Source organism: Balearica regulorum, chromosome 1 (assembly GCF_011004875.1).
Source record: "Balearica regulorum gibbericeps isolate bBalReg1 chromosome 1, bBalReg1.pri, whole genome shotgun sequence".
NCBI lineage: Eukaryota > Metazoa > Chordata > Aves > Gruiformes > Gruidae > Balearica > Balearica regulorum.
The window spans coordinates 92,356,141-92,382,936 of NC_046184.1; the positions used below are offsets into that span (position 1 = coordinate 92,356,141).

Sequence of the window (26,796 nt, forward strand, 5' to 3'; positions counted from 1 at the left end):
GTCGGAGTGGGGAGGAGGCGGGTTCTGCTGAGCTGTTAAATCCTGAGTGAAGTTTCCCCCATTTCCAGTGGCCACCGTTGTCTGAGGCTGCTTCGGAGCAGGGCTGGGGTTACCCTGACATTTCTGGGACCGTGGCCAGCCAAGAAGGGAAAGAGAAGAAAAGACAAGTCTTTTACAATTTGCTTTTGTCGAAGTGTGGAGAAAAGGGAAAGGGAAGCGTCCTTTTTTTTTTTTTTTTTCAGCATCACATTCCTGTGTTTTTCTTCAGCCTGGAAAATATATTAATGCTGGTGCTTTCCTCTCTGGAAACAAAGGAGCTAAACGGGACTGAGGAAGCAAGAAGTGGGAAGGAGGCTTGGGAAGTTTAAAAGATAGAGACTCGGAGCAGCCGGGATTTCCCTTTTCTTAAATGAAATCCCTGCCTGTGCGGGTAACTGGTAGAGCAAAAAGCCAGACCTGCAGGTAAATGGAGAAGCAGAGATCCCAGAGGAAATTTCCGCTAACCTCATCCCGCTTGTCAAGAAGGTGAAGTAGAAAGAAAGTTAAAAGATAGACAGGGAGACGGATAGGCTCTGGGACCTGTTGGGTGTGTGAAGATAAATCACTGGGCAGCAGCAAAGCTGTATGGCATTGGTCTCCTTTTAAAGGAAAAAGACACGAAACCTCGTCGCTGGAAGGGAAACTTCCCTGAGAGTGTAAGTCTCAAATCAAATTCTTGGCTTTCTCCTCTACGTACCGAACCCATTCCCTGTGTGTGTTTGCATGTGTGTATGTGAGAGCGTGAGAGACAGAGAGAGAAGGATGCAGATCACAGTGTCCTTTTGGGTAGACAGAGTCATGTTACAGACGGATGATCTCATTTTTGCATTAAATGATCCATTTTGTACTTTTCCAGAAATAACTATAAACTGTACAAAGCTACCAGGGCAGGACTGAGGTGTAATCAGCACTTTTAAATCACAAAAAATAGCCAGCCTGCGCTCTGCTTTTTTTATCACTTGCACAAGATATCATCCTACTGTTAACATCTAACTTTTTCTCTTTCTCCCCCTCCCTGCAAGCGGATTGCACAATGAACTGGAGGCCGGCTCTCAGCTTAGCCCTACTGTGGGCAGCGTGGCTAGTATGTGGCTCTGAGAAGACTGTGAGGCTAGCAGAGAGAGGGAGCCATGGAGTTAGGAAAGTGCCCCTGGCTTACAGGGCTCAAAGCAGCCTCCTGAGAAGGTCTGGAGCATCCCTGAGGAATTTGAGCCCAAATCCCCAACACCCTGTCACCAAGAGGGATTCTTCAGCACCTCCAAAGGCACCTGCCAATATCCTGCAAGGGGAAGCGCGTTCCCAGGCCAGGGGCACGGGGACTAGAACGAGACGGGTACAGAGACTCACAGCTGCAGCCAAATACTCCAAGTCTGAGATGATTAAGGATGAAGGGATATCCTCTGCCTCACAGACACGAGTGGTACGTTTCCCTTCGGGGTCAAGTTCTCCCAATGTCCTGGCCAGCTTTGCTGGGAAAAATCGGGTGTGGGTCATTTCTGCCCCCCATGCCTCTGAGGGCTACTACCGGCTCATGATGAGCCTGCTGAAGAACGATGTTTACTGCGAACTGGCTGAGAGGCACATCCAGCAGATTGTGTTGTTCCATGATGAAGGGGAAGAAGGGGGAAAAGTCAGAAGGATAACCAACGAAGGAAAAATCCTGGAGCAGCCACTAGATCCTGCCCTCATACCTAAGCTCATGAGCTTTCTGAAACTGGAGAAGGGGAAATTTGGCATGGTGCTGTTGAAGAAAACGCTGCAGGTGGAGGAAAGGTACCCTTATCCAGTCAGGCTAGAGGCTATGTATGAAGTTATTGATCAGAGCCCTATCAGAAAAATTGAAAAGATGAGGCAGAAAGGCTTCATCCAGACTTGCAAAGCAGCTGGGGTGGAGGGACAAGTGGTTGAGGAAGCCAATAATGGGGGCAGCACGCAGCCTACCCCTGGTGGTGGACATGTCCAGGTGTCAGCAAGGAAGGAGGAGCCAAGGAGGAGCAATAATCAACCCACAAGGACCAAAACAGTGAGGAAACCAATGACAACCACGGTGGCCACTTCTCTGCCTACAGTAAGGACCACTACCCTCCCTCCCACCACAACTACCCGTGCCACCACACGTGCAGTGACAACAGCAAGCCGGTCTATGACAACAACTACACCCCTCCCCACCACTCAGAGGACCTGGACCACAAAGTCACATTCCACCACAGAGTACCACAGGCTTCCAGTAGCTCCCGATGCGACCACGCCACGAGTCACAGCCTCTGAGGATTTCTACTCTCCTGTGTGGAAGGCAAACCGCAGGGACCGGCAGCGTGGCCACCCAGAGAAACACCCAGCGGCCACACGGAAACCAAGCAAAGCTGCCCGCTATGACAGTTCCACAGAAGTCCCAACAGCCCCCTCAGTGTACTACACAAAGGCCAATGTGGGTAGATTTAAAGATAATCGAACAGACAGGAAGGACTATAACCATAGGGACCTGAATGTCACACCAGGGCAACACAAAACAACTAAGACTAAACCATCAAAAAAGAAGGCCCAAGAAAAGATACTGAGCAATGAATATGAAGATAAATATGATCCGAGCAAGCCAGCTAGTTCCCATTTAGAGGAAGAGATTGCAGCAGGAAATATTCCCCCAAAGAAAGGAAAAGAATCAAAGAAGCACGAGCGAATGGATAAACCCGAGAAGAAGAAGAAGAAGAAGGACAGACCTGACAAGCTGCAAAAGAGTGAGAAGCAATCCAAGAAGGACAAAGCTGAGAAAAAGAGCAAGCAGGACAAAGACCGTAGCAAGAAGAACAAGAAAGGGAGCAGGACTGAGAATGAGGATTTCCCCAAGCCCAACAAGAAGCCTTTCCTACAGCCTCCCAGGAAATCAGTGAACGACCTCCTGGAATATTTTGAAGGCAAAAGGCGTCTCATTGTAAGTAACTCATTCGTCTGAATCTTATTACATAAGTGAAGTCATCTCTCCCTCCTAGTAGGAACATATGGAACAGAAAGTTTATGGTGGTTTTGCATGATTATTTTTTGGTGCTTTTCTTTAGGAGATAAAATTTCTAGATCCAAATGTTAATTTCCAACAGGGAAGGTTTCACAGCCTCATGTTAGAAATCTTACATGCAGTATGAACATCAGTGAGCCAGGAATTAACATTGTACGGCTAAAACCTCTTCCCAGTCGCTTCCATGAGCCACCATATAGCCATCAGATTATTTTGTTTCCAGTGGATACATAGGTGTCAGGACCTGTATAGTTATGGTTGATAAAATGAAGTTCCAGCGTGGATTACATCCCTTCATCGCTTTGGGGTACTTGCCAACGTTACCACATTTTGATGCTCAGCCTGTCCTGCCAGCTGGCACACCTGTTTTATATTGGTGCTGGTGTCCCAAAACTGGAAGCAAGCCAGGTGGCTTGGCAGTGCTAGCACATGTCTGACTGAGGATATGCACTAAGGCATATGATCAGATGCCCTGAGGTAGGATTGTTACATTTGCTATTCTTTCTGATGGGAATTTGGCATTCAAGTCTCCTAGACATCTTCAGAGATCCCGTGCAAGCTTTATTTTGTTTTGGTTTTTTCCCCTGCTGTTTTTATTAAACTATAACACTAGGGTAAGTTTTCAAGTCTGAGAAACTCAGCATGGTCTGGACTTACTTGTCCCAGGGTTTAATAGTGTTGTATGTTTTTCCAACTACTTATCTAAAAAAACACTTCACCTGGGACAGGAAACAGTTTTAGTTGTAGTACAAATGTTTTTCCTGGCAGATGGCACATACCCTGAAAGGTACACTTTGAAAAACAGTTCTTTAAAAATATTATTGTGGGAGCCAGTTTCTTGCAATTATTCCACTGCAAGCTGGCCTGTTTCACAGTTACTGTACAATAGTCAGCATCACAAACATAGCTTTGACTTTCATGGCCCATATTCCAATACAAATAGCTAAGATGCCAAACTAAGATTTCAACCACTGGAATTGAATTAATCATTCTGCTGATGATTCACAGTCCTGAGCTGAAGCCAACTTTCTTCTACCCTTCCCGTTCTTCCAGCTGTAGGGGCTATGCAGAGCTAGCAGACTTGCATTCCCCAACAGGATGGAAACAGAGAAGAGCCATGTAGTTGAAAATTTTGACCTTGATTGAATTTTGCAAATAATGCCTGTTAGTCACTTGTTAACTAATAGTTAACCAAATCAAAAGCTCAAAGAGAGAAACTGCACAGAAATTTGAAACTTGGTCATATATCTCAATGTTGTGGCTTCCAAAATAAGTGCAGCATCAGGAAAAATAAAAACAAATTTGAAAAAAAGCCAAAAGCAGAACTCACAGATGTCAGGCTGCTAATTCATTACACCAACACAGTCCTGGCAACTTAAAGGCTGGTCTGAAATTTGAACCTTGTGATACTAAGCCACCTCTCAGCTGGATCTCCAAGAAAAGAGTTGCACAATCTTAGGTTGTCAGGCCAAAACTCACCGAAGACAAATTATCATGCCACGCTGCACTTCACTTTTCCAGTATGTAATACCATCCTCAGCCTGCTTGCTCTGAAGTTTCTTGGAGAATAGGTTTGATTTGGTCATTAGTAAAAGCAGTGGCTTTTACATGTGGAAAACAAAGAACTTCTCAAGCTTCTTTGAATCTACACACATGCCTACTTGCATCCCTTCCTATCAAACTCTTCAGCTCCCTCAGGGTCAGTCCTTCCAGCTAGATGAACTCTGCCATTCATGAGTCTTTGAACTCCCTCTTTCGAGAATTTGCCCACACTGCTGCAGAAGTGGCTTTACCCAAGTTATTCCCCATCGCTTTGTCCTTCAGCCGCTTTAATAGACTGGCTCCCAAGGACATCGTTTCAGTCCTCTCCCAAAAGTATTTTGAGAGAGGCATGGGGGTTTAAGTCTTACACATCATTTCAGATTGCAGATTTCAGCATGAATTTCAAACATCCAGAATTTCGAGTGCTATTCTGGGTTAAGTTCAATTAATGACAAATATAGGACCCAACTGCAGAAACCGGGAAAAATGTATGTGTTTTGAGTCCTGCAGCCCCACCTCTCTATCGTGGGGCTGTTATTGCAGTCTTCCTAATGTTGAGAAGTCTTGGCTCAGTGAGTTTGGATTTTTTGTTTATCTCTCTGTGGTGATGAAATGTAGATTTACAGTTTATATATAACACTCCATTGATACCCACATGCACATGTATGCACATGCACATACACACATGTGCATGCAAATGTGGATAGATACAGAGTATATACTGCCTGGGTTAAAACAGTCCTAGCACAAAGCTTTGATTTAACATTTGCTTTGCCTCTTAAATGTTCCCTGCTTTGTTTTACAAGGTTTGATGAAGTAGATCAAATTTAGACTTGACTGTGCGTTCCCGCTTACGGCCTCCGAAACTAGAAGGACAATACAAACCAATGGTCTGGTTTTGATCTCAGTCCTCCAATCCTTTTCATGATCCTTTTTTCATTTGAAGCATTTCTATGCAATTTAAAAGCATGTTACATGTTATGGCCCAGAAACTAAATCCTCTCTGTGTCTGACTCTCATTCACCTTCATGTCCCAATGCTGTAGTCATGCCAGGGGGCCTTTGCATAAATAAGAGTCAGATCTTATAAGCCCAGAAATGCCACTCACATTTCAGTACATTGATGAACTGGATTTATAAGGAGTATATCATAAAAATTAGCCTCCAGGCCCTACAAACTTAAGAAGGCAGCTAGAAGATGATTGCACCTGTTACAGACTAAAGCATAAATTTGCAATTGAAGGATTCTGGTGATTATTTATGACTTTAAAACATAACCTTTTTATCCAGACTCCAACTCCCTTTGTGTTCAAGGGATTGGTGGCAGGTGCAGTTCACTGCTGCCATTAGAATAATTACATTGCTAGAGCTGCAGCATTCCTCTCCACCTTCTGCTGGAAACTGCTGCATAGGACCACTGAATGTTGTTACGCACACACCTTCTGCAAAATATTTGCATCTCAGTCACTGATGAAGAATCTAAGTTGTGTGCTTTAAACTTTTTAAAAGTTAAATCTTTGCAATTGTTAGGAGGCTTTGAAATAAGTACTATAAATGGTAGAGATTTTTATACTTTTGTTGTTGTAATTGTTCTTCCTCCTGCTCTTCCCCATAGCCATGTCTTCTCAGCAAATGTAAGTCCTGTAGATATCAAAGTGGCTTAGAACAAAAGCTAAATCAGCAATTTTCATATGAGGTCACAGTGGCTTTAGCAAGTTTTCAAGGTCTTCTTACATGGCCATCAGTTACATAAGTAGTCATGTACTCAACCCTTGACAGTCAAAACGGCCACCAGGAGCCCTTGCCTGGACCATGGGATGAGGCCAGGGTGGCTGCCATGTTCCCAGTGCTCCCACTGTGAATGAACAGAAGGAATCCTAGATTTGTGGCACCACTGAAGGCTGTGCAGGAGACCTGGCAGGACTGGCAGGGCAAGGGATAATAGGAGAGTACACGGTTTTCTGTAAAATCCAGTGCCACTTCTTCTATCAGCACTGTGGAGAGGCAGCGGGGCAGCTGGTGCTACCAGCCAGCCATGCTTCCCAAGGTTTTCCTGTGGCTGATTGAACAACTTTGGGTCAGGCCTGGGCCTAAAGGTACACTCCAGCCACAAATAAATAAAATAAGGCTACAGAGCTGTCAACAGCTGTATGGAAAAGAAAGCCTAGTTTGCAGACAGTGAGTAGTTCTCCTTACAGTAAAATACTCATCTGCTTCATTCCTTATACTAAACAAGCTCTTTTGTCTCTGCCACCAACCAGCTGATCACGACCCCCAAGGCGGACAACACGATGTATGTACAGCAGCGAGACGAGTATCTGGAAAGCTTCTGCAAGATGGCAACGAGGAAGATCTCAGTCATTACCATTTTTGGCACCATGAACAACAGCAGCATGAAAATTGACCACTTCCAGCTAGGTTCTTTTTTTTTAATAATTTCTTTCCATCTTGTGGGCACAATACAGACAGCAAAGGGAGAAATCTCCCCATCTTGGGTCAAGATCTAAGCAAGATCATTTGTTGTGGTCCAGTTGCACGTTCAAACCCATTCCTCCTCCTTCCATGCCAACTACACCCCTTTTGTATTTACATAAGTGTCTCCAGTATTTTCCATGTTTAGGCTTCCAGTGCTGTAACTTGAGCACCTTCAGCTTTCTTTGTGGGAATACTTAATGCTAGTGAAACAGTGAAAAGGCAGAAAAAAGGGATGACAGCATGGGACAGAAAGAGGAAATTAGGCTCAGCTCTACCAATATCTTGAATACCAGCATCACTGTGTAACTGAACGGTTGCCCTAATACAATGCCCCCTCACCCTTGGTTTTTCCAGGACATGAGCCACGGGTGGTTACATACTGGCTAGCATGATTTAAACACTGCTTAAAGAAAGTTCAACATGGCTGTTGTCATGAAGGACAGGAGATTGGGGGCAGGAAATGGTGAAGGGAACTGTTTGAGATTATATTAAAAACTTGGCCCAAGTTAATCCTATTTTGAAATTCAACTTCATTATCTTCCTGCTCTGCCATACAGCATTTTCTCATACCTTTGCACTCCTCACAAGGTCCTGGGAAAAGCTTCATTTTTCAGGGGCACACACTGGCTAAACCCAGGAAACAGAGAAGCGTGCCAGTTAGGCCACTTGCTGCAAGTTCCTTTCTTTCCCAGGATCAGCTTTCCTAGTCTTAAGAGCTGATTTTGATATGTTCACAGAGTATTCTCCTCCACAGCAAGGAAAGGTCCAGGTGCATTTTCCCCTCTGTACTGGCAGACAGATATTAATTTAGAAGATTTCAACCATAGCCTCTAGATATGAACAACATTACAAATTTGCACCAGCATACTTGATATGAAAAGGTTTACCATTTGAAGTCCTGTCACCTCTCTTTATCCCTAAAGCAAGAAAGATACCCATTAGTGTGACATGGTTATTGTAAAGAGGTTCATGTCACCGCAGTCAGAAGTTTTGGAGGCACTATAAATCAGATTATGAAGGACTCAAAAAGTAGCTCATTCAGCCATATTTAGTACCACCTTCTTTACATAGGGAGTTCCCATATAGACAGGTGACACTGGGCATCTGTCTCTCTTAGGCAGCTTTGAAATAACTGGTGTCAGTGTTCAGGTCCTGGGGAAGCACCCACCCAAGCCAGTGAGAACCTTTCCTTTCGTAACAGAAGGATTTGGACAACGACTTCAGGTCCCAGTCCAGCAAAGCACTTAAGCTTAGGTGTCTCTTGAATCATGTAAACAATCATATTGCTGTCTGCATCTACAGTAAAAAAAGCTGCTAGTTTTGCTTATAAGTCCACCATATCTTTCTTCTGGAGATTCATCTGGTTTTACCAGACCTTAGGAAGAGGTGTGTGATGGAACAGAAAGCTCAGGATCACCTGAAATACCAGGGTATTTCAGGTCTGGCATAAAACAGGCCAGAAGATCACAGATTTATGTCTGGCTTCCAGCTGTGCCTCTACTACTCTCAGAGGGAGAGGACATAGTGGGGGATCAGGAGCCTTGTGTCCCTGAATGACAGCAAGGCACAAATCCTGCCAGACTGTCCATTTGTGCACCTCCTTGACAAATCTGGAGTGGTACAGGATTTTCCACATCAGGCCAAGGTTACTCAAGGTCACTTTTTGTGTATCTAGACCCATCTGCCTGTCAGTGGACTGTTTAGGATTATATTTAGCTCCAGTCTGGCTAATAAACAGACATTCACTCTGACACAGACCACGCTCTTTCAGCCTGTTCCAAACTTAACCTACACCCAAACTTTCCCCAAACCACACAAATGTATCTAACAGCTGAATTCTCACAGGAGGAATTAACTTGTTGAAGAAAAGCAGGAGACTTGGAAGAGTGTAAGTTAAACCTTACATAAAGTTCACCTTACATTTTTGCCCAAAACACCAAATCCTGAGCTTTTTAAAAAGTTTAAATAATACAAATGTCTTTCTATTCTATCTCCCCTTCTCCTCTACCCTTCCTGCTTGCATGGCCTCTTCATGGCTCATTGTGTCAGCACAGAGGCAGAAAAAGCTCCTAAGAAACATTTTTTTCACAGTATTTATGCTGTAGTGAGAAGCCTTAGCACTCGGCATGATGAGGTCCACTTGCAGTGCTGCATCTTAGGACTGAGATACAAATGACAACAGAAAAACCCACAGAAAAGATTTTTCACTTGAAATTTCAAACACATTTGGAAGTAGTGAATGAAAGAGAGCTCATTAACACTGTTTGGCCAAGATCAGCTCATACTGAAACCAAAGAGCGCTTCCCAGTTTCCCACTGGAATGACACAAAAGCTGAGGTCTTCTCTTCACCCTGAGTTAGCCATGCGGTCTCTTTTCCCCAACTCATGGGAACAGAGCTTTAGTCAACTAAACACCAGCCCCAGGCTACCTACCTTATGATCAAAGCCAACACCTAATCTATGAGGCCACTGTACTACTACAACAAGCTGCTGAACTTCTTTGCAACCTCATTTGAATTGTTTGTAAAGAGTAACTCGTCTTCCCAGCCTGTCCAGCTGCTAAAGATGTATGGAGAAAAGTTTCCACACTCTTTCAGTGACCTTTTTAGAAAGAGCAAAGAGGGAGGACTTTTCAGGTAGCAGCAGACAGTCTCAACTCCTGTTACTCTTCATGCTGATCCCAGATGTCCTTTATGAGGTGGAAGTCAGGGACAAGTAGTGAATTGGAAAAAGGTGATTAGATTAACTTCTTTTTTTTCTCCCAGAAATCACTTCCAAGTTTGAAAGGCAGGCCAGCCTTTGTGGCATTATTTATTTTTTCCCCCGAAACATTTGTCTGTACCACTCTTGTTATTTAATTTTCTTCTTTACATTGTAAGCTTTGAAAGAAAATCTCCTAACAATGAAACTCTAAAGTGCTCTCTTCATGTTGATATCTACAGTCTTTAAAGCAGAAGAGTGCCATGGGTCAGTTGGTCTAAGGTACCGCACCATACAGCCGTTTGCCATCACATTTCACACTAACATCTTTTGCATTATTCTGCCTCTGTGGAGACCAATGAGATAGTCTTTGCCATTGTAGGGAATTGTTTGCAGGCATAAGTATGAATTTTGGTCTACGTTTTAATGGTCATGCTTGCCATTAGTAACATGTAAATCTCACTTATGAAGCACTGATGCATGATTTACATATGTTTTACAAAGTGAATAACCAATTAGCACATCCAGCAACCCTTTCAATGGGGAGTTTATAACATTGTCTATAATTCTTCACAAAACTTTCAACTGAGGTATATATAACCATGTAAACCCATATATATTACATCTATAGTTTGATTAGTATTTGCTGGTTGGTTTGTTTTTTTCTGTAAGAAGTGGGTCCAAGGTGTGAAACCTAAAGATCAGGTTCTGGTTCAGACATTTTCCCAAAGTTTTAATTCAGAAGTTTTGTTCAGTCTATTATACAGCTTGGACCTACTGCAAAATTTCAATCGTCGGATCAGTATGCTCCTTAAAGGCTATGGAAAATTTAGAAATTAGAAAATTAGGTTTAGAAAATTATTTTAAATGCCTTATTGTATAAGGAACCAAATCTTTTCTGTTGCTGTGTGCTCAATTTCCCTGTGGAGCAGGGGACTGGCAAGATGTACCTCTGGATTCAAGCTCTTGATCAGCTGTCACATCTCTTTTTTACTATAGGCAGGTCATGTAAGCCATGACTGGGATTTCTAAGTGAGAATATGAGTATTTATATTCATAGTGGTTGGCACAAGGCATAAGCAAGTAATGTTTGCAGAGAGCTCGTTTGTGCACAGGTGACATTTCACTTTGTGAGTGATTTAGCCTGTCTTTAGCCTTCCAGGCCCACAGTTGCACACAGAGGCCCATTCCAGCATTGTCGCAGTTGTATAGCGCTGTGCTGGATGCTACAGCTGAGGCTGAGCTGATGACACGGAGGCTTTCAGGACTTGTCCCTAATACATCCTGGTTGCAGGGGAAGTAAGGAGCCTCAGGACCTCCACAGGCTTGTCTTATACATGCTTCAAATCTCTGTCTTCAGAGGTCTTTTTCTCCTCAAGCATTTTTGAATGTTTTCTTAGGGTATAGCAGTGAGTAGGTACAAATCATTCTCAAAATTAAGTTTTTTCCTGTCACAGTACTAGAATGGGAAATTAACATCAGCAAGCAGGTGGAGGAGGAGTGCCACAGCAGGGTATACAGAGACAGCTGAAGAGCTAGGACTGCAGTATTCAAGGCACATTAAACAGTTTCTGGTTTCTTGTAGTCACTAAACCTCTCATGTAATTTTTTAAGACTGGAAAGGTTAAGTCTAGTGTCCTGGCCAGCTTGAAGCTGTTCTAGCTGTATTTTACTGAGCCAAATTCTCTATGCTGTTTCATTTGGATATAGTGCTTTCCAGCTCCTGCTCCTAAATTGTTAGTTTCTATTTTCTATTCCAGAAGTGGCTGTATTTCACGAGCTCGTGAAATGATTAGTGCGTGAACATACATGTATAAGCATGTTGAAAAAAATCTAAAAGGTCTTTCCAGGAAAGAACAGGCAACCAAGATTGTTCAAAAGCAAGTAGAAACGTTGAATTCTGAAGTGCATGTGCCCTAGGATAGACTGATTTAAAAAAAATACTAGGATTGAAAACTGGACAGTTAAAAGCTATAGTGCCACATTGATGTTTTTTAATATCTTGCCTATGCAGCAGGAAAAGGGCTTCTGGGAAATTAAATTCCCCCTTTCTTTCAAGGTGAAATTAAAGGCAGAGTGCTGTGTGATTCCATGACTATTTTTATTTCTCCTTTGTCTCACATTAAGACAATGAAAAGCCCATGAAAGTGATAGAAGATGAAGACCTTGTGGACCAGCAGCTCATCAATGAGTTGAGGAAAGAGTATGGGATGACCTACAATGACTTCTTCATGGTGCTGACAGACACTGACATGAAGGTCAAGGTGAGGATTTTGGCTCTTTGAAAGAAAATGCATTGGAAAAATATGAAAAAAATTGACAAATTATAGGAAATCACAGGCTTACGTGTGAGGCATATAAGAGACTGCTGCAGGATTTGGTCATTGCTGGATGTGTTGGGTTTGTGTGGCAAGGTTTTGGTAGCGGGGGGGGTCTCCAGGGGTGGCTTCTGTGAGAAGCTGCTAGAAGCTTCCCCTGTGTCTGACAGAGCCAATGCCAGCCGGCTCCAAGACGGACCCACGGCTGGCCAAGGCCAAGCCAATCAGCACCTCTGTGATACCATATTTAAGAAGGAAAAAACCAGTTAGAGAGAGCTTTTGCAGCCAGAGAGAGGAGTGAGAAGATGTAAGAACATCTGCAGACACCAAGGTCAGTGCAGAAGGAGGGGGAGGAGGTGCTCCAGGTGCCGGAGCAAGATTCCCCTGCAGCCCGTGGTGAAGACCATGGTGAAGCAGGCTGTCCCCCTGCAGCCCATGGAGGGAGGATGAGGGGCTGTAGCGATTCCACCTGCAGCCCATGGAGGACCCCACGCCGGAGCAGGTGGAGGCACCTGAAGGAGGCTGTGGCCCATGGGAAGCCCGCGCTGGAGCAAGCTCCTGGCAGGACCTGTGGATCCGTGGAGAGAGGAGCCCACGCCAGAGCAGGTTTGCTGGCAGGACTTGTGACCCCGTGGGGGACCCACGCTGGAGCAGTTTGCTCCTGAAGGTCTGCACCCCGTGGAGGAGACTCGCGTTGGAGAAGGTCGTGAAGGACTGTCTCCCGTGAGAGGGACCCCACGCTGGAGTGGGGGAACAATGAGTCCTCCCCCTGAGGACGAAGAAGCGGCAGAAACACCGTGTGATGAACTGACCGTAACCCCCATTCCCTGTCCCCCTGTGCCGCTGAGGGGGGCAGAGGTTGAAGCCGGGAGTGAAGTTGAGCCCAGGAAGATGGGAGGGGTGGGGGGAGGTGTTTTAAGATTTGATTTTATTTCTCATTCCTCTACTCTGTTTTTGCTTAGTAATAAGTTAGATGAATTCCCTCTCTAAGTTCAGTCTGTTCTGCTCATGACGATAATTAGTGAGTGATCTCTCCCTGTCCTTATCTCGACCCATAAGCTTTTCGTTATACTTTTTCTCCCCTGTCTAGTGAACGAGGGGAGCGATAGAGTGGCTCTGGTGGGCACCTGGCCCCCAGCCAGGGTCAACCCACTACACGGGAGGACAAGAAAAAGCACAGTAAGGGGAACTTTCAGGAATTAGGTAGCTATCTTCATTTTCTGCAGTTAGATGATTTCAGGAATTGTGGGTTTCTGCTGGGATGGTGAGCTGACACCATAGGAACAGGACCTCCCACTGGCAGGGTTTTTAATGTAGTACCTGGCATTCCAAAACACACAGTTTGGCCACTCAGCAGCACGACTGCACATTGCATATGGACAATGCTCTATTTGAATGGCCTTACAAAAGAATACAATGACAATTTGTTGCCTGCAATTGCCTGGCCTTATCATATTGGGCAAATACTGAAAATACGCCACTTCCAAAGAGCAGTCTGACTGCAAAACCAGTAATATTTTCCATGGTTTCTAATCTGGTTTAGGCCTTGTTACCCATGTGTATACAGGAATACTAGAATCCCTTTATATCCTACAGTGCTGTGATACATGCAGAGAGACTACTACTATGTGCATCCTTTTATCCATCTGTTCTTTTTTCTTAACAGCAATACTATGAAGTACCCATAGCAATGAAGTCTGTGTTTGATTTAATCGACACCTTCCAGTCACGAATTAAAGACATGGAAAGACAGAAAAAAGAGGGCATTGTCTGCAAAGAAGATAAGAAGCAATCCCTTGAGAGTTTCTTATCCAGGTATTACCTTCTGTTCTTATCTACTGCTAATTCCAATAATTATTGTCTTATTGGCAAAATACTCACCCAACTATTTCAGTGATTTTTTAATAGAGATTTCTCAGTATTTACAGTGTTAAGCAAACACAGAGATGTAGCCATAGCCACAGCCACATGCAATCTTGTACAGAGCGCTGGAAATGAGGATGTATGTGTTTCCTGACTGACTGCACATTCTTTGGACACTAACTTTCTGTATCTCAGTACCCCCATCATGACATGGAGATAATAACACTGATTTGCATTAGAAGAGTAAATAAGGATTAACTCACAGATGTTAGCTCAGTGTTTTGAATGTATGAAGCACAGTGTTTATGTTTTTCAATCATCAACCATCACAACCTCGTTAATCCCATTCTAATCCCTTCCATGTAGCTCGAATCAGTAATTAATTCTCTCTAACTTCCTTCTTATCCTGCTTGAGATAACAGTTGGTCTTTGCCAGTATTAGTCATGAATATTATTAAAGGTCTTGCAGATGTCTCTTGCAAAATGTTTGAGAGACATTCTGCAGAAAAGCAGTTTTGTTTATGCAATCTCTATATGCTGTGTTACTGCTCTACCTGCGAGACCTAAATTCCAGGCAATAAACATGTCTGGACTGTGGGAATTCAGATCCACAGAAGAGCTGTGCAACCATAGCCCTCTCTGTTACAGGATAATTTACATGAAATTAGGGCTACCCCATCACTCTAGGCTTTACCTGTTACTACTGCATCCTCCTCACCTACTATCAGAATCCATGGGAATACACTGTTAATGCCAGATGGCTATAAAAATAACTGAGGCCGTGTGATGGATTATGACTTGAGGGGGGAAAGGAGCAACAAGTAAATGAGTAGGTTGTTGGTTCGTAAATATTTTAAAATTCGATGGCTACTTCAACAGAAAGAGAACCTTTAACAAGATCCACCCCACCCAACTCACCACCTCCTGTTTAGGTCTCAGTGATTCATCCTCAAGACCACCAAGAAGAACCACAGTTTGGAAACAGCTGACCAGCACAAGAAAGAGCTTGTATGCTGGAAAGTGACAGGCCTCAAATCCTTCTTTGCTTGCAAATGGCCCTAGTAATAAATACACATGAGAAAAACAGGCAGGAAAAATGCAGAATGTTGCATCTATAAACAGAACTGCAGCTACACATAGTGCATTTATTGCCTGTGAAACAAGCATCAGGCTTTAAATATTGGGTGGACTTCACTAGACATGATAACTGGTCAGATTCCCAGCAAGATTCATTCCAGCTTTGTACAAGACTATCTTCCCAGCTAAACAAGAGTGCTGGCATCATCTCCCTGTTGTTGCTCATTGGGGAGGTCAGTTATAATAATGCAAATATTGTTCTTAACAAGCTTGGCTGGTGTGAAAGGAGATCATGACAGCCAGAGCTGGCTTGAGTAATGCTTAAAAGCCACATGTATCAGGAGAAGATCCTTGAGTTTGGGGGTGGGCAGTCCCCCTGTAACACCAAGACACTGGTTGTACTGCTCTCTGGGCTCACAAACAACCATGGGATGCAAAATAGGTAGAAGAGAAAGAAAGGATGCACACAGGGAAGGGTCCTGCAGATTTATCAGGACAGGGGTATTGGCCTGTGGCTTCCAATGTCAGAAATACAGCATAAATCTGTACATTACTGACGGTGAACTAACAGCTGTGAAGGACCAACTGAATTAATTTCTAGGTAAGATGTAGCCACAGACAAGCACACCAGGTATAGGGATTGCCTGGGGCAGGGGGATAAACAACCTGCGTGGCTTTCAACCCTTTTCAGCTCTGTGCATCTCCAAAGGAGATGATACTCAAAAAAACTGAAAGGAACTAAGAGTATCTTAAAGCAGCTCACAGATAAGATTCCATCCTGATTTATGCCCTAGACAAAATATGATCCAATGTTTATATTCTCAGTCATTGTTTATAGGTAGTCAGGTGCTTTTGCTATACAAATATCACAAAGATTATTTTTTCCCTGTTTTCAGAATAAAACCACAAAGTTTCCCCCCTTTGCTTCACATCGCGTATGTGATTCTTAATGCTTCTCATTCCTACTCACATACCTGTATACACACACCCACGACTCTTTGCTGTTCCTCCTGGGAAAGATTAAAATTAGGAAGCTTTGCTTTTCAAGTATTTACTTTTTTAATTCTAAAAATATATGCAGTATCAGTCTGTCAACAACTCAAAGACATCATCATCCTCTGTTCTTTCAGCAACTTCTGTGACTTTGAGCAAGTCCCACCATATTTTCTGCTTCTTTCAAATGGAACTGAATTGACCCATTACATTAGCCTTTGAGATCTTCACATGGTGCTGCAGAAAGGCAGGCTATTATTATAACAGAGTAACATCTGCATCCATTTAAAAGATCATTTCCTGCTATAAAAATATCCCTGCAGCTTTGCAAATTCCTTTAAATCTGATTTATTTAGGTTTAATGGAGAAGTACCTTTATTCAAAAAAGGGGTTGTTTGGAAGGTATTAAAACCCCCTATAGTCAGAATTTTTAAAGGTTTCAAGTGTCTTTATAGTATTGCCTTTCTCTGAGAGGACAATGGGAGGCGCTCCTTGTGCAAAGGTTTGGTTAGATGGGGCATCCCATATTAAAGAAAAATCAAAGATTTATCTTATTGCCCCATGCATGCCTTATATAGCCACAGGCTCACACAGCCACACACATACAAACAAGCTCAGATTTAAAGCCATGTTAAAGGTATTTTGAGCAAGTGCGGTAGAGAAGAAAAAGAGGTCAGTGAGTATTTACACAGAAGTATGAGTTATGTCTGAAATGAAGATACACCCTAATTCTCAGACAGCCTTTGGACGGCAAAATAAGTGTGCAATTCCAGCAGTGGTGAATGACGTAAAAGCTAAATGTCTAGTGAGGAATTCTACAGGAATCTTTCTTTCCCTTGAATATACATTTCTCGGCATTGTTGTAACTACTGAAGGGGGCTTTAAGCAAAGATCTTAAGCTTTGCAGTGTTTGTCTGGCAAAGCAGTGAAACTGCAGAAAATTCTTTGAGAGTTTGGAGCTGTGAAATTCAAAACAAGCTTTATCCTCTTCCAGTGATGGATTGAACTGGGAAGATCTCCCATGCAGCTGTTAACTTAGAAGTTGTGAGATGTATGACATATCTCAGCCTAGAGAGAATGAAAACGCTGAGAGGACTCAAGTCACGTGTCATGACCGTGCCCTGTCTTCTCTTTCCAGGTTCCGATGGAGAAGGCGGCTGGTGGTGATCTCTGCTCCCAGTGATGAGGACTGGGCTTATTCCCAGCAGCTTGCTGCTCTTAGTGGACAAGCCTGCAATTTTGGTGAGTCAAAAGAAATTATACTCCTGCTCCCCAAAACCACATCCTTCCTGGTGATGTGATGGATTCCTTTGCTCAAGACTTAACCTAGACAGTCTGAGGAATCTGAGAAATGAAAAGTTTGCTGTAGCTACTCCAAGTACAAATGGAAAATATTGTGCTAAGCAGGTAGTACAGCACACCCTGACAGCTAAGACAGCTAAACAAAGTGTTCCCTGGAATCATTTGTGTGAGGCAGAACAGGTTAGCACTTTGAAGCTTCTCTTCGGGCTTGTACTTCAGGAGATCAATAGTATTTTCTTTTTCTTACTGCACAAATTAACAACATTAGTACAGTGCTTTGGGAAGGGCAGATCCTCTTATACCCAGCTCAGAATTGGGACAGGTATCAGGGAGATACATAGACATCAGAGGTTTTTATCTTTTGCTTCCTGCTTCCTTGCCAAAACCAGTAAAAATATTAACGGAAGCTGCTTTAACCCAATAAGGATCCTCCCAGCCCCCTAAGTACTACGGATCCAAATACAGTCAGTGGAGAGAGATAGGCTCCTTCAGGAGGCAATTAAGAGCAAGACACAGAAATATTCTTCTGTCTTCCCATTATGAAGCCCTGAGAGACTTACTCTTTAACTTAGGTTCCTAGCAATGCAAGTACCATACAGGGCCCAGACTCGACTCCTACAACAGAATGAAACAGATCCTATTCAAAAGCTATTATTTCAATGCATTTCAGTTATGCCTGGAAATCTGCATGGTATCACTAATACACTGTCTGTTTATTCGTAATCACCTGGGTTTCATTCAGAGCATCAGCATCATTTCATTTCCTAACTACCAAAGTAAATTGTGACATGGATCACTGTAAAATACTTTCTGAAGGATGAGACATGACCAAAACAGTTAATTCTCCCCACCTTTTGTTAGGGACAGCTTGAAGGAGATCCAGTGAGTTCCTAAAGCATTTGTCCTCAATGGGTGTGTTAACTAAGGGATGCGTTTCCAAGTATCTTACCTCCAACTTGTAAAAACAGTTCCATCAAAGATTTTGTAGATCATACAGGCTTATGTTACATGAACAGTTTCTACAGCAACTAAGGTCTTTCTTCAAAGCAAAGGCAACAGCCCAAGCCTCTGCCCAGAACAAATGAAAGGAGTGAATGCCTGTCCTAAGCCATTCCCCACAGTCATTTGGAGTTTAACTGTGATACATTACATTGCCTTTAAATACTTTGTTGGTGTATGACAAGTAAGAGCTTTACTAGTGAACAAAACAGCACAAGGACATTCTGAATTGTGTGCTTGATGCTTGTATCCCTATGCTACAGAACCACATCAAATGCTGTTGTCCTTGAGACACTAGCAACAGCTTTTATGCAACTGATACATTTATTCAACACTCTAGTTTATCCCCATGTTTGGGACAGGCGATGTGACCGGCAGAGACTCCAGAAAAATCAGTTAACTCTTCTTCCTAGAGGGCTGCTGAGACTGGCCCCTAATTTAGCATGCACAGAGCTGGCTGATTAAACCGAAATCTCCCTGAGAATGAGCAGAAAGAACTGGTCTGACCCAAAACCTGCTTGATTTCCTCCACAGGTCTGCGCCATATAACTATCCTCAAATTGCTAGGAGTTGGAGAAGATATTGGTGGTGTTTTAGAGTTGTATCCAATTAATGGTAAGTGACTGTTTCCAGTTTCTTCAGTACCACCCATGTAGGGCACTACATAGCGCAGAGTGTTTCTTTGCTGAAATTTCTTTAGAGGGATAGCTTCTTTTAAGAAACAAGACAACACAAAAGCAAACCGTAAGTTTTCTTGGTGTTCCTGTGCTAAACATTATATAGCTTCTTCAGGACAGAAAAACCCAAATATCATCTGGAAGTCATCTCACATCTTTATCTCCCACCTAAACAGTCTCAATGACACTCCTCTGCCTGTCTTTTACATGCTCAAGAGTTTGCAGGGCTAATAGAACATGGACCCAGCAGCTTCTCTTATATGGGTCCCTCATTTATCTTCATAGAATGGTTTGGGCTGGAAAGGTCCTTAAAGATCATCTAGTTCCAACTCCCTTGCTATGGGCAGGGTCACCCTCCACTAGACCACGTTGCCCAAAGCCCCATCCAACCTGGCCTTGAACACTTCCAAGGATGGAACGTCCACAACTTCTCCGGGCAACCTGTTCCAGTCTCTCACCACCCTCATCCTAAAAAAACCTCTTCCTAATATCTAATCTAAATCTACCCTCTTCCAGTTTAAAACCATTACCCTTTGTCCTGTCTCTATGGGCCCTCATAAAAAGTATTTCTCCATCTTTCTTGTAAGCTTCCTTTAAGTATTCCACTTGCATCCTAGCAGGCTACTTCAGGTAGCTATTCTTATGAGATCTCCCTGGCAGGGTACATTTCAAATGCTTACAGGTTCCTCTGCTACCTAATCCCAACAACTGCTTCCATCAGTGGAGGGACAAAGACAGGAAGGAGCTTATTTATCCCATTGCTGTCCTGACAGCTCTGTACATGAAAGCATCTTAGTCCTTCTACCACAGATAGACATAAATCAATGCCTAAGAAACAATATGAACAGAGGAAGATGTCATACTTCTTCCGTCAGCACTCTTGCAGCCTCCACTTACTTTTCATTGAAGGACTTCATGACCTAGGTTAGAGTTCCTATTTGTCAAGATCAACAGATTTCTTTTCAATTTACTTGTCTAATCTCCCTTTGAGCTCACATTAACTTCCAGCATGTGTCCTCTTGTGAGAACCTCCACAGATCTGCAAGGTCCCTTTTATTTGTCCTGAACATGGCCCCTATAGCTTTGTTTGATACCCCTTATCTCTTGTGTGGGGGGAAAAAAGGTAAACATTTAATCCCTATCCATCCCTGCAATGACATTCACAATCCCGTAGACCTCCCGCAACTCGTTTATTTTGCAGACTGTAGTCTTTACTTACTTGGTCTTTTCTCATACAGAGTTTATTCCAAACCTATGATCGGCCTTGTTGCCTTTCTGACTTTTTTCCTCCAGTTCTACCATAATTTTTGAGGTGAGAGAACCAGAATTGCACGCAGTGTTCAAGATGCACACAAACAATAGGTTTCCATAGTGGAATAATAATACTCTATTTTGGTTTTCATTTTCCTTGTGGTTTATAACATCTGTTTTGGCTTTTCACCATTAGTGAGCACTGAAGTAGCCTTTCATGAAACTCTCTTTCATAGCCCTAAGATCTCATTGCCAAGTAGTAATGGTCAGACTTCACCATATCTTATGTCAAGTTATCAAAATTTTCCCAAAGCACATCATTTTACTTCAATCTGAATCAAATTTCTTCCATCATTAACCACTCAGCCTTACAAGGGTTTTCTGCAATGCTTCACAATCATCCCCTGCCCTTACTATTGTGAGTATCTCCACACCTTCACTACACTTCCTCACCTCCATTCTCATACCTTATGTGCGCCATATTTATAAATACGTTCAACAGCACCAGTCCCAGCACAACCAACCACTGAACTTCACTGGTGACCTCTCTCCACTCTAAGAACTGATTATTCACTCCCACCTTGTTTCTGCCCTTCAACCAAGCTATCAAAGTTCCTTTTGAAGCCTTCTGAAAATCCACATAGCCTGTATCAGCCAGACCACTCTTAGCCACCTGCTTGATGACCTCCTTCAGAGAACCTCAACAAGTTTGTAAGGCAGGATGCCACTTTGTAAGAGTCCTGTTGCCAAGCTAACTATGTATGTGTGTGTGCGTATATCTATGTGCTTACTGATCCTAGTTGTCTTATACTTTTTATTCATTTACCCAGCCCGGACTTCACACTTACAAGCTTGAAATTCACCAAATTTGTGCTAGAACGTGTATTTTACGGTGGACGTGACATCTACCACATCCCATATCTTGCATATCGTGATAGTTCAAGAGTGAGGCTCTATACTGCCATTAGTGATCCAGCAAATTCATCCTGCAATTCTTCACACTATCACACTTCAAATCTAGTGATGCCTTTCACTGCGACTGTTTTTCACATATGCCTTCGGCATTAAGTGAACCAGTTACCCAAGCTGCCTAGAAGCCAAAGATGTGCACGTGTGTTGGGTGACAATGCGGCATGCCACATTCTAGTAGCTTCAGCCTAAAGACATGTTTACTAAACCTAACTAAATTGTTAAAAATATATCTTTTGTTCACAGTGGAGTAGTTTCATTTCAGAACCAGGAAATCCTGAGCTTGTAAATGACAAGAATCTTACATAGCCAACTATTGGGCTGCATCTTATCTCACATTGCTAACTCGCTTACCTACAAACCATCATCGTCACCTAAGCGAAATATCAATGCTGTTTTTATGTGATCACTTTCTAGGAAGCTCTACTGTAGACCGAGAAGATATCCCAGCTAATTTGGTGAAAGACATTCGAAATTATTTCCAAATTAGCCCAGAATATTTCTCCATGCTTCTAGTTGGGAAAGATGGAAACGTCAAATCCTGGTATCCTTCTCCAATGTGGTCTATGGCGATTGTATATGATCTGATTGATTCCATGCAGCTTCGGCGACAGGAAATGACAATTCAGCAATCGCTCGGCATGCAGTGCCCAGATGATGAGTATGGTGGGTATGGTTACCATAGCTATCACCAGGGATACCAGGAAGGTTACCAAGATGACTACCGTCACCACGGAAGTTACCACCATGGATATCCGTATTGAAAAGAGCAACTTAGCCTCCGACTGCCCTGCGTCTGTCTTCTAATAGCTATCCAAGCAATAGGTGGCCAGTTGCAGAAAGTCTTCCCAGGCCACCTAGATATCCATGCCTCCTTCTTCTACTGTTCAATCAAGGGACTTTGATCATTTGCCTTCTCAAAAAAACAGAAGCCTTTACAATGAAGCAATTCAAACCAGTAGTATTGAAGCTTTAAACAATAAAGACTCCTTTATGTTTTTAAACCTTTATAAACAAAGGGCATCAGCAGGTGCTGTTTGTATTAAAACCAAACGAAAAAACCCCACAGTCACAGTCCATGGACACTACTGTAGGGCAGGACATGAACTGTCCAACAAATATTGCAATGCTTTTTTAAGGTTTTTTTTTTCTACTAAGGAGAAAAAAATAATAAGTATATTTATTGGAAAGTGGGATTTTTTTTCTTTGTGCTCATGAAGACAAGCAAAGAATCACACTTCAGGACTTTCCCAGAAAAGGAACATTTAAGAAAGAAGCCTGGGGCAGGCTCTTTAATAATGACAACAATAATAATAATAATAAAATCGTTTTGAAGTACCTTGTCTAAAAAGACAGCATCCCTTCTACAGTGCATTGACATTGTAATTAGCTGGCTTTACCAATGAAAATAAGAATTTATGGCTATGGCAGGATTTGTTCCAGTACAATACAATGTAAAGTTCTTAACTACAAAGCTTGCTGCATGGCCATTTATTCTTTTAATTAGGGTCCCTGTTCTCTTAGGTCCTGCCCACCTGACAGTTAAATCCAAGATAATGAGAGCTAAGTGGAAACACCAACCATAGCTAGCATTGTCTGAAATACAGAAAACTGAAAAGCATTATTTTCATCAGAAAAAGAGGAAAAAAATTCTCATTCACATATATTTTAAATGAGTTGTAACTAGCTCTCTATAATAATGTTTTTAATTAAACTATTGCTCTAAATTTTAAATTTCCTTCTACCTCTTCTTCTCATACCCTCTCCCCTGGAAAAAAAACCCCTAGATTAAATGTTTATACAATTATTTGGGAATAATTGGATGTGCTACTAAACCAGCTCTATTTCTGCCACACTCTCTGAAATGGTTTTCTTCTCACTGATGTCTTTGGGCATTGGATCTGTTGCACCACCCTGCTCCTACTGAAATCAGTGGCAGGAACTGCATGCATAGCCATGCTTTCAACATCATTTGGGTTAGATTTCTAAATGTTAAAGATCCGGCAGAAAGATTCAAGAATATCCTGAAGTGAAGGTATCATGCAAGCCTTCATAGTGGCACAGCGGTCACTTGTGATGTTGACGGCATGCCTGACCAGTCACAGTTCTTTTTATAATCTGTGACATGGGTGTACATCATGCCACTACAGACACATGCAGCAGGGCACTCTTATCAGTTTTGCCATCACAGCAGTAGCACAGGAATAGGGAGAAGCTACAGCTCAAAGCTGGCCAGAGCATGCCCCACAGTTTCAGTTTTAGCATTTTCCTGATCCTTTTTTTTGGCCCCGTTGAAAACAGAACTGGGTAAAGCAACAAGTTCACAAAAAAACTGATGCTTTCTTTAGAAACTTAGTCACAAAAGTCAGACCTTACTTGCCCTTCTGAATCTCAGAAAAGGCAGACAGATGGCAAAAGGTCCCAGGGCCTGGCCAGTTCCTCCTTAGCTTTACAAACCCGGTCACCCTCTGGGGCAGGCCGCGGTCCATACCATGAGGTCTAGTCGGCACAGGGTACAGCTCCTGACTTGCCTCTCTCAGGTGACTGGAGCTAAGTGGGGAAAGGTAGGCATCTGACAGAACCATTTTGAGAGAACTGCCACCTGCAGAGAGCTTCCAAATTCTCCCTTATCTACAGCACTTCCACAGCAGAAGGCAATGGACAGAAAATTTAAAAAAAAAAAAAAAAAAAACACCAAAGAAGCTATAAAAAACAGAATCACAGAACTGAAAGGTTTCTAGAAGAAAATGGGAGGTCCCATTGCTCAGTTTTAGAAAACAAGTGCTTACTGCATCACTGTATTAAGGTCAGCTGCCTAACTTTCTTTGCCTAAAGGAAAAGCAGAGGAAAGTATACCAGATGTCTAACAGCCACCTCCTATAGACAAAAAGAGAAACACCTTTGGGGTGTTTTCTTTCAGGTCTTCATTTCAACTTTTCTGTAATCTTATTTTTCATGTAAAGTCTTTAAATGAAAGCCCTTTTAACTCACATTACAAATCATGGAAACTAAATGTCCTGTGCTGAGCAGGAAGAGAAGACAGTTAACTTACAAAATAGAGTGCAACACCTGATCCAAACTGCCATTTTTTATTTTTCCTTTTATTTTTTTGTCCCCGCTCCAGAATTCAAAGTTGTGCAAGTACCAAACCCAGCCTAGGTATTCTGTGGGAGTTGCACTAAAAAGACAACTCCAAATAAGTTGTCTGCTTATAAGGGAGGTTGGGATGGGCTCTCAACCAAAACTACACATTCAAATATTCATAGAATTTGAGGAAGGCTCACTATTATTCTACATTCTGGTGCCAATTCCTGCCTTCATTACAAACTGGCTCAAAATTACCAGAAACTTTTAGCAATCATTTAAAATCCTGATTTTGCAACCTACCTCTCCCTATGGAAAACTAAAAGCAAAGCCTGAAGGAACATCAAGCCAAAAAATCCTTTCAACAATATCATATAGTTATCTTGAAGACCGTAAGCATTCAGGAGCTACAATACTCCAAGTTACGATTTCATTTTGCAAAACACAAATCAAATCCAAATCTGTCCCTGCAGTATCACTCTGAGGACAGACTTATTGAGATTAAGGTCCTATTTCTACAGCCCCTAGTGAGAAGATTCCACATGATAAAGAAAACCTTTTTTGTTTTATATATTTATGGGATTTGATTCAGCTCCAAGATGGCTGTTTTCATCCACAGGCTGTCTTTCAAGCACCATGGCTCAGTTGCTACAGTCACAAAGTAGCTGAAATTAACCAAAATATTGCTTTATTTGGCTTGTTATAAACAAGACCAACATGAACACACCTCTCTTCCTGAGCGCTTTTGTGAACTACTTTCTCAAACCTGGAGGGAGGAACATCAGATCCTCAGCAGCAATTAAGTTCAAACATTTGTGAAACCGCACACTAAATCACAGCTTAGAAAGAGCTCTCTGTCCAACGTATTCATTAAGGACTATGTACCAAACTAATGATTCTCTCCAAAAATCTCCCCATAAATTTCCCTATTGTCATTTGAGGAGAAAAACAGTAAGCTTTCCAACACGGAGTAGGTCAGCAACCATACAGTTGAAATACTTAATCAAGTGGGATTCACATAATCTATTTGAAACATGTAACTCCATAGACTAGCTCCCCCTTGCTAATCTGGGCTGCTCTCTAGCTGACAAGCATTTACAGTGACTTTCTCTAACAAATTTCATGTACACACTAAATTCAACTATTGCCACGGGTAGTACAGCTGCACAGAATTGCATGGTTGTACTTTTGAGTTACTTTACACACTTTTTTATTGCTAAGTTGATGCAAATCCTTACCCATTTTTAGACAGCAGGTAACATTCCTGTTGCTGCAAAGGGGATATACAGTTCTCCTCCATTATTCAAAGAAACCTGCCTGGCCAATCTAACTGAATGTCCCTGAGACCTCCAACCTGAAAACAACAGAAAGATTTCTACACGTTAGACAGGACAATCTAAGACTGGAAAATAAGTCAAGCCTGATAGCATCAGTGAAATTTATAGTGGGAAAAATCATTAAGCAGGCCAAGAGTTGAAAGCAAGAACTAAGTGCACTTTATAAAATCTGCAGATCAGTCATTTCCATATCTCATTTCTCTTAAGGCAGATATTTCAGGCAGGAAGGTTAAACATATGATTTTTAAGATATTCCTCTCTGGTTTGATGCTCTGTCATTAGAGGTATGAGGCTGATTTCTATGTTCTGACTTAATGCAAGGCAAAGCTTTCTGGAAAAGCTCATGTAAAAGCTACTGCTCCTGTAAATGCAATCTAAAGCTAACAGTACTTTCACTCTTCTTGGAAATACCTGCTAAAGTTGGTAGCTATGATTGAAAAAGACAATGAACTCAGGCAGGTATATACTGCAAAGCTGTATGTAATGGAAAAAAAATGAAAATGTCTTATTGCAACGAAGTCTTTAACAGTTTGAGCTTTTTTTTGTGTGTGTGTGTTGAAGTTTCTTTTCCCAAAACAGGACATCATAAAACCAATGAAAACCATGTTTCTGGAATTTACACTGAAATATGCTTTTCTTATTCATTCTGTACAGATGCAAACAACTAGGATTCCTTTTGATGAAATGACTTACTGTACAAGCTCAATGAGATCAGCCGCAAAAAAATTTTCAACCACAACAGTAATTTCACTTTGTACAGTTATTCTTAATATATGCTAAAAAAGTTAATACTCCCAGAAAAAAAGAAATAATCATTTTAGATTCATAGTTTATAACTTGACAGTCATCAGCCACATATGGAAACAGGCTGCCCCTCTTGATGGATCAATGACAGGAGGTATGTTAATTGATATAGCAATGAGCCATCAATACAGTATGTGTTAAGTAAGCTGTTATACACAGTCTGGAAACAGGATGGCAGAGGGGAACAAAGGCAGGACTGTCTTCAGTCCACAGAGAAATGCATCACTAACTGATTACTATACACTGTGGTATGAGGCTTTGACACTGAACTCATTGCTTATCTTCCTAAGAATTCTTTTGACGATATCTTTCAACTATGAAAGACACATTTTTGAAGAGAGGAAATTATAAACCAAC

At 42.2% G+C, this 26,796-nt stretch overlaps 1 protein-coding gene across 1 annotated transcript; it reads left to right on the forward strand.

Moving 5' to 3' along the window:
* Nucleotides 1-22,948, forward strand: CCDC80 (coiled-coil domain containing 80). Its single transcript, XM_075766052.1, has 8 exons — nt 1-695; nt 1,062-2,968; nt 6,852-7,008; nt 11,893-12,029; nt 13,750-13,898; nt 17,155-17,258; nt 18,852-18,932; nt 21,632-22,948. Exons 2-8 carry the CDS (start codon nt 1,073-1,075, stop codon nt 21,976-21,978), a joined length of 2,871 nt encoding a protein of 956 aa, XP_075622167.1. The 5' UTR covers nt 1-695; nt 1,062-1,072; the 3' UTR covers nt 21,979-22,948.
* The last annotated feature ends 3,848 nt before the right edge of the window (nt 22,949-26,796 follow it).

Bases quoted from the DNA above. Each gene is read 5' to 3' on its own strand.
- CCDC80 (XM_075766052.1), top strand. From the start codon at position 1,073: ATGAACTGGAGGCCGGCTCTCAGCTTAGCCCTACTGTGGGCAGCGTGG. The intron at 2,969-6,851 runs GTAAGTAACTCA...GCCACCAACCAG, and splicing joins AAGGCAAAAGGCGTCTCATT to CTGATCACGACCCCCAAGGC. The intron at 17,259-18,851 runs GTGAGTCAAAAG...TTTCCTCCACAG, and splicing joins TGGACAAGCCTGCAATTTTG to GTCTGCGCCATATAACTATC.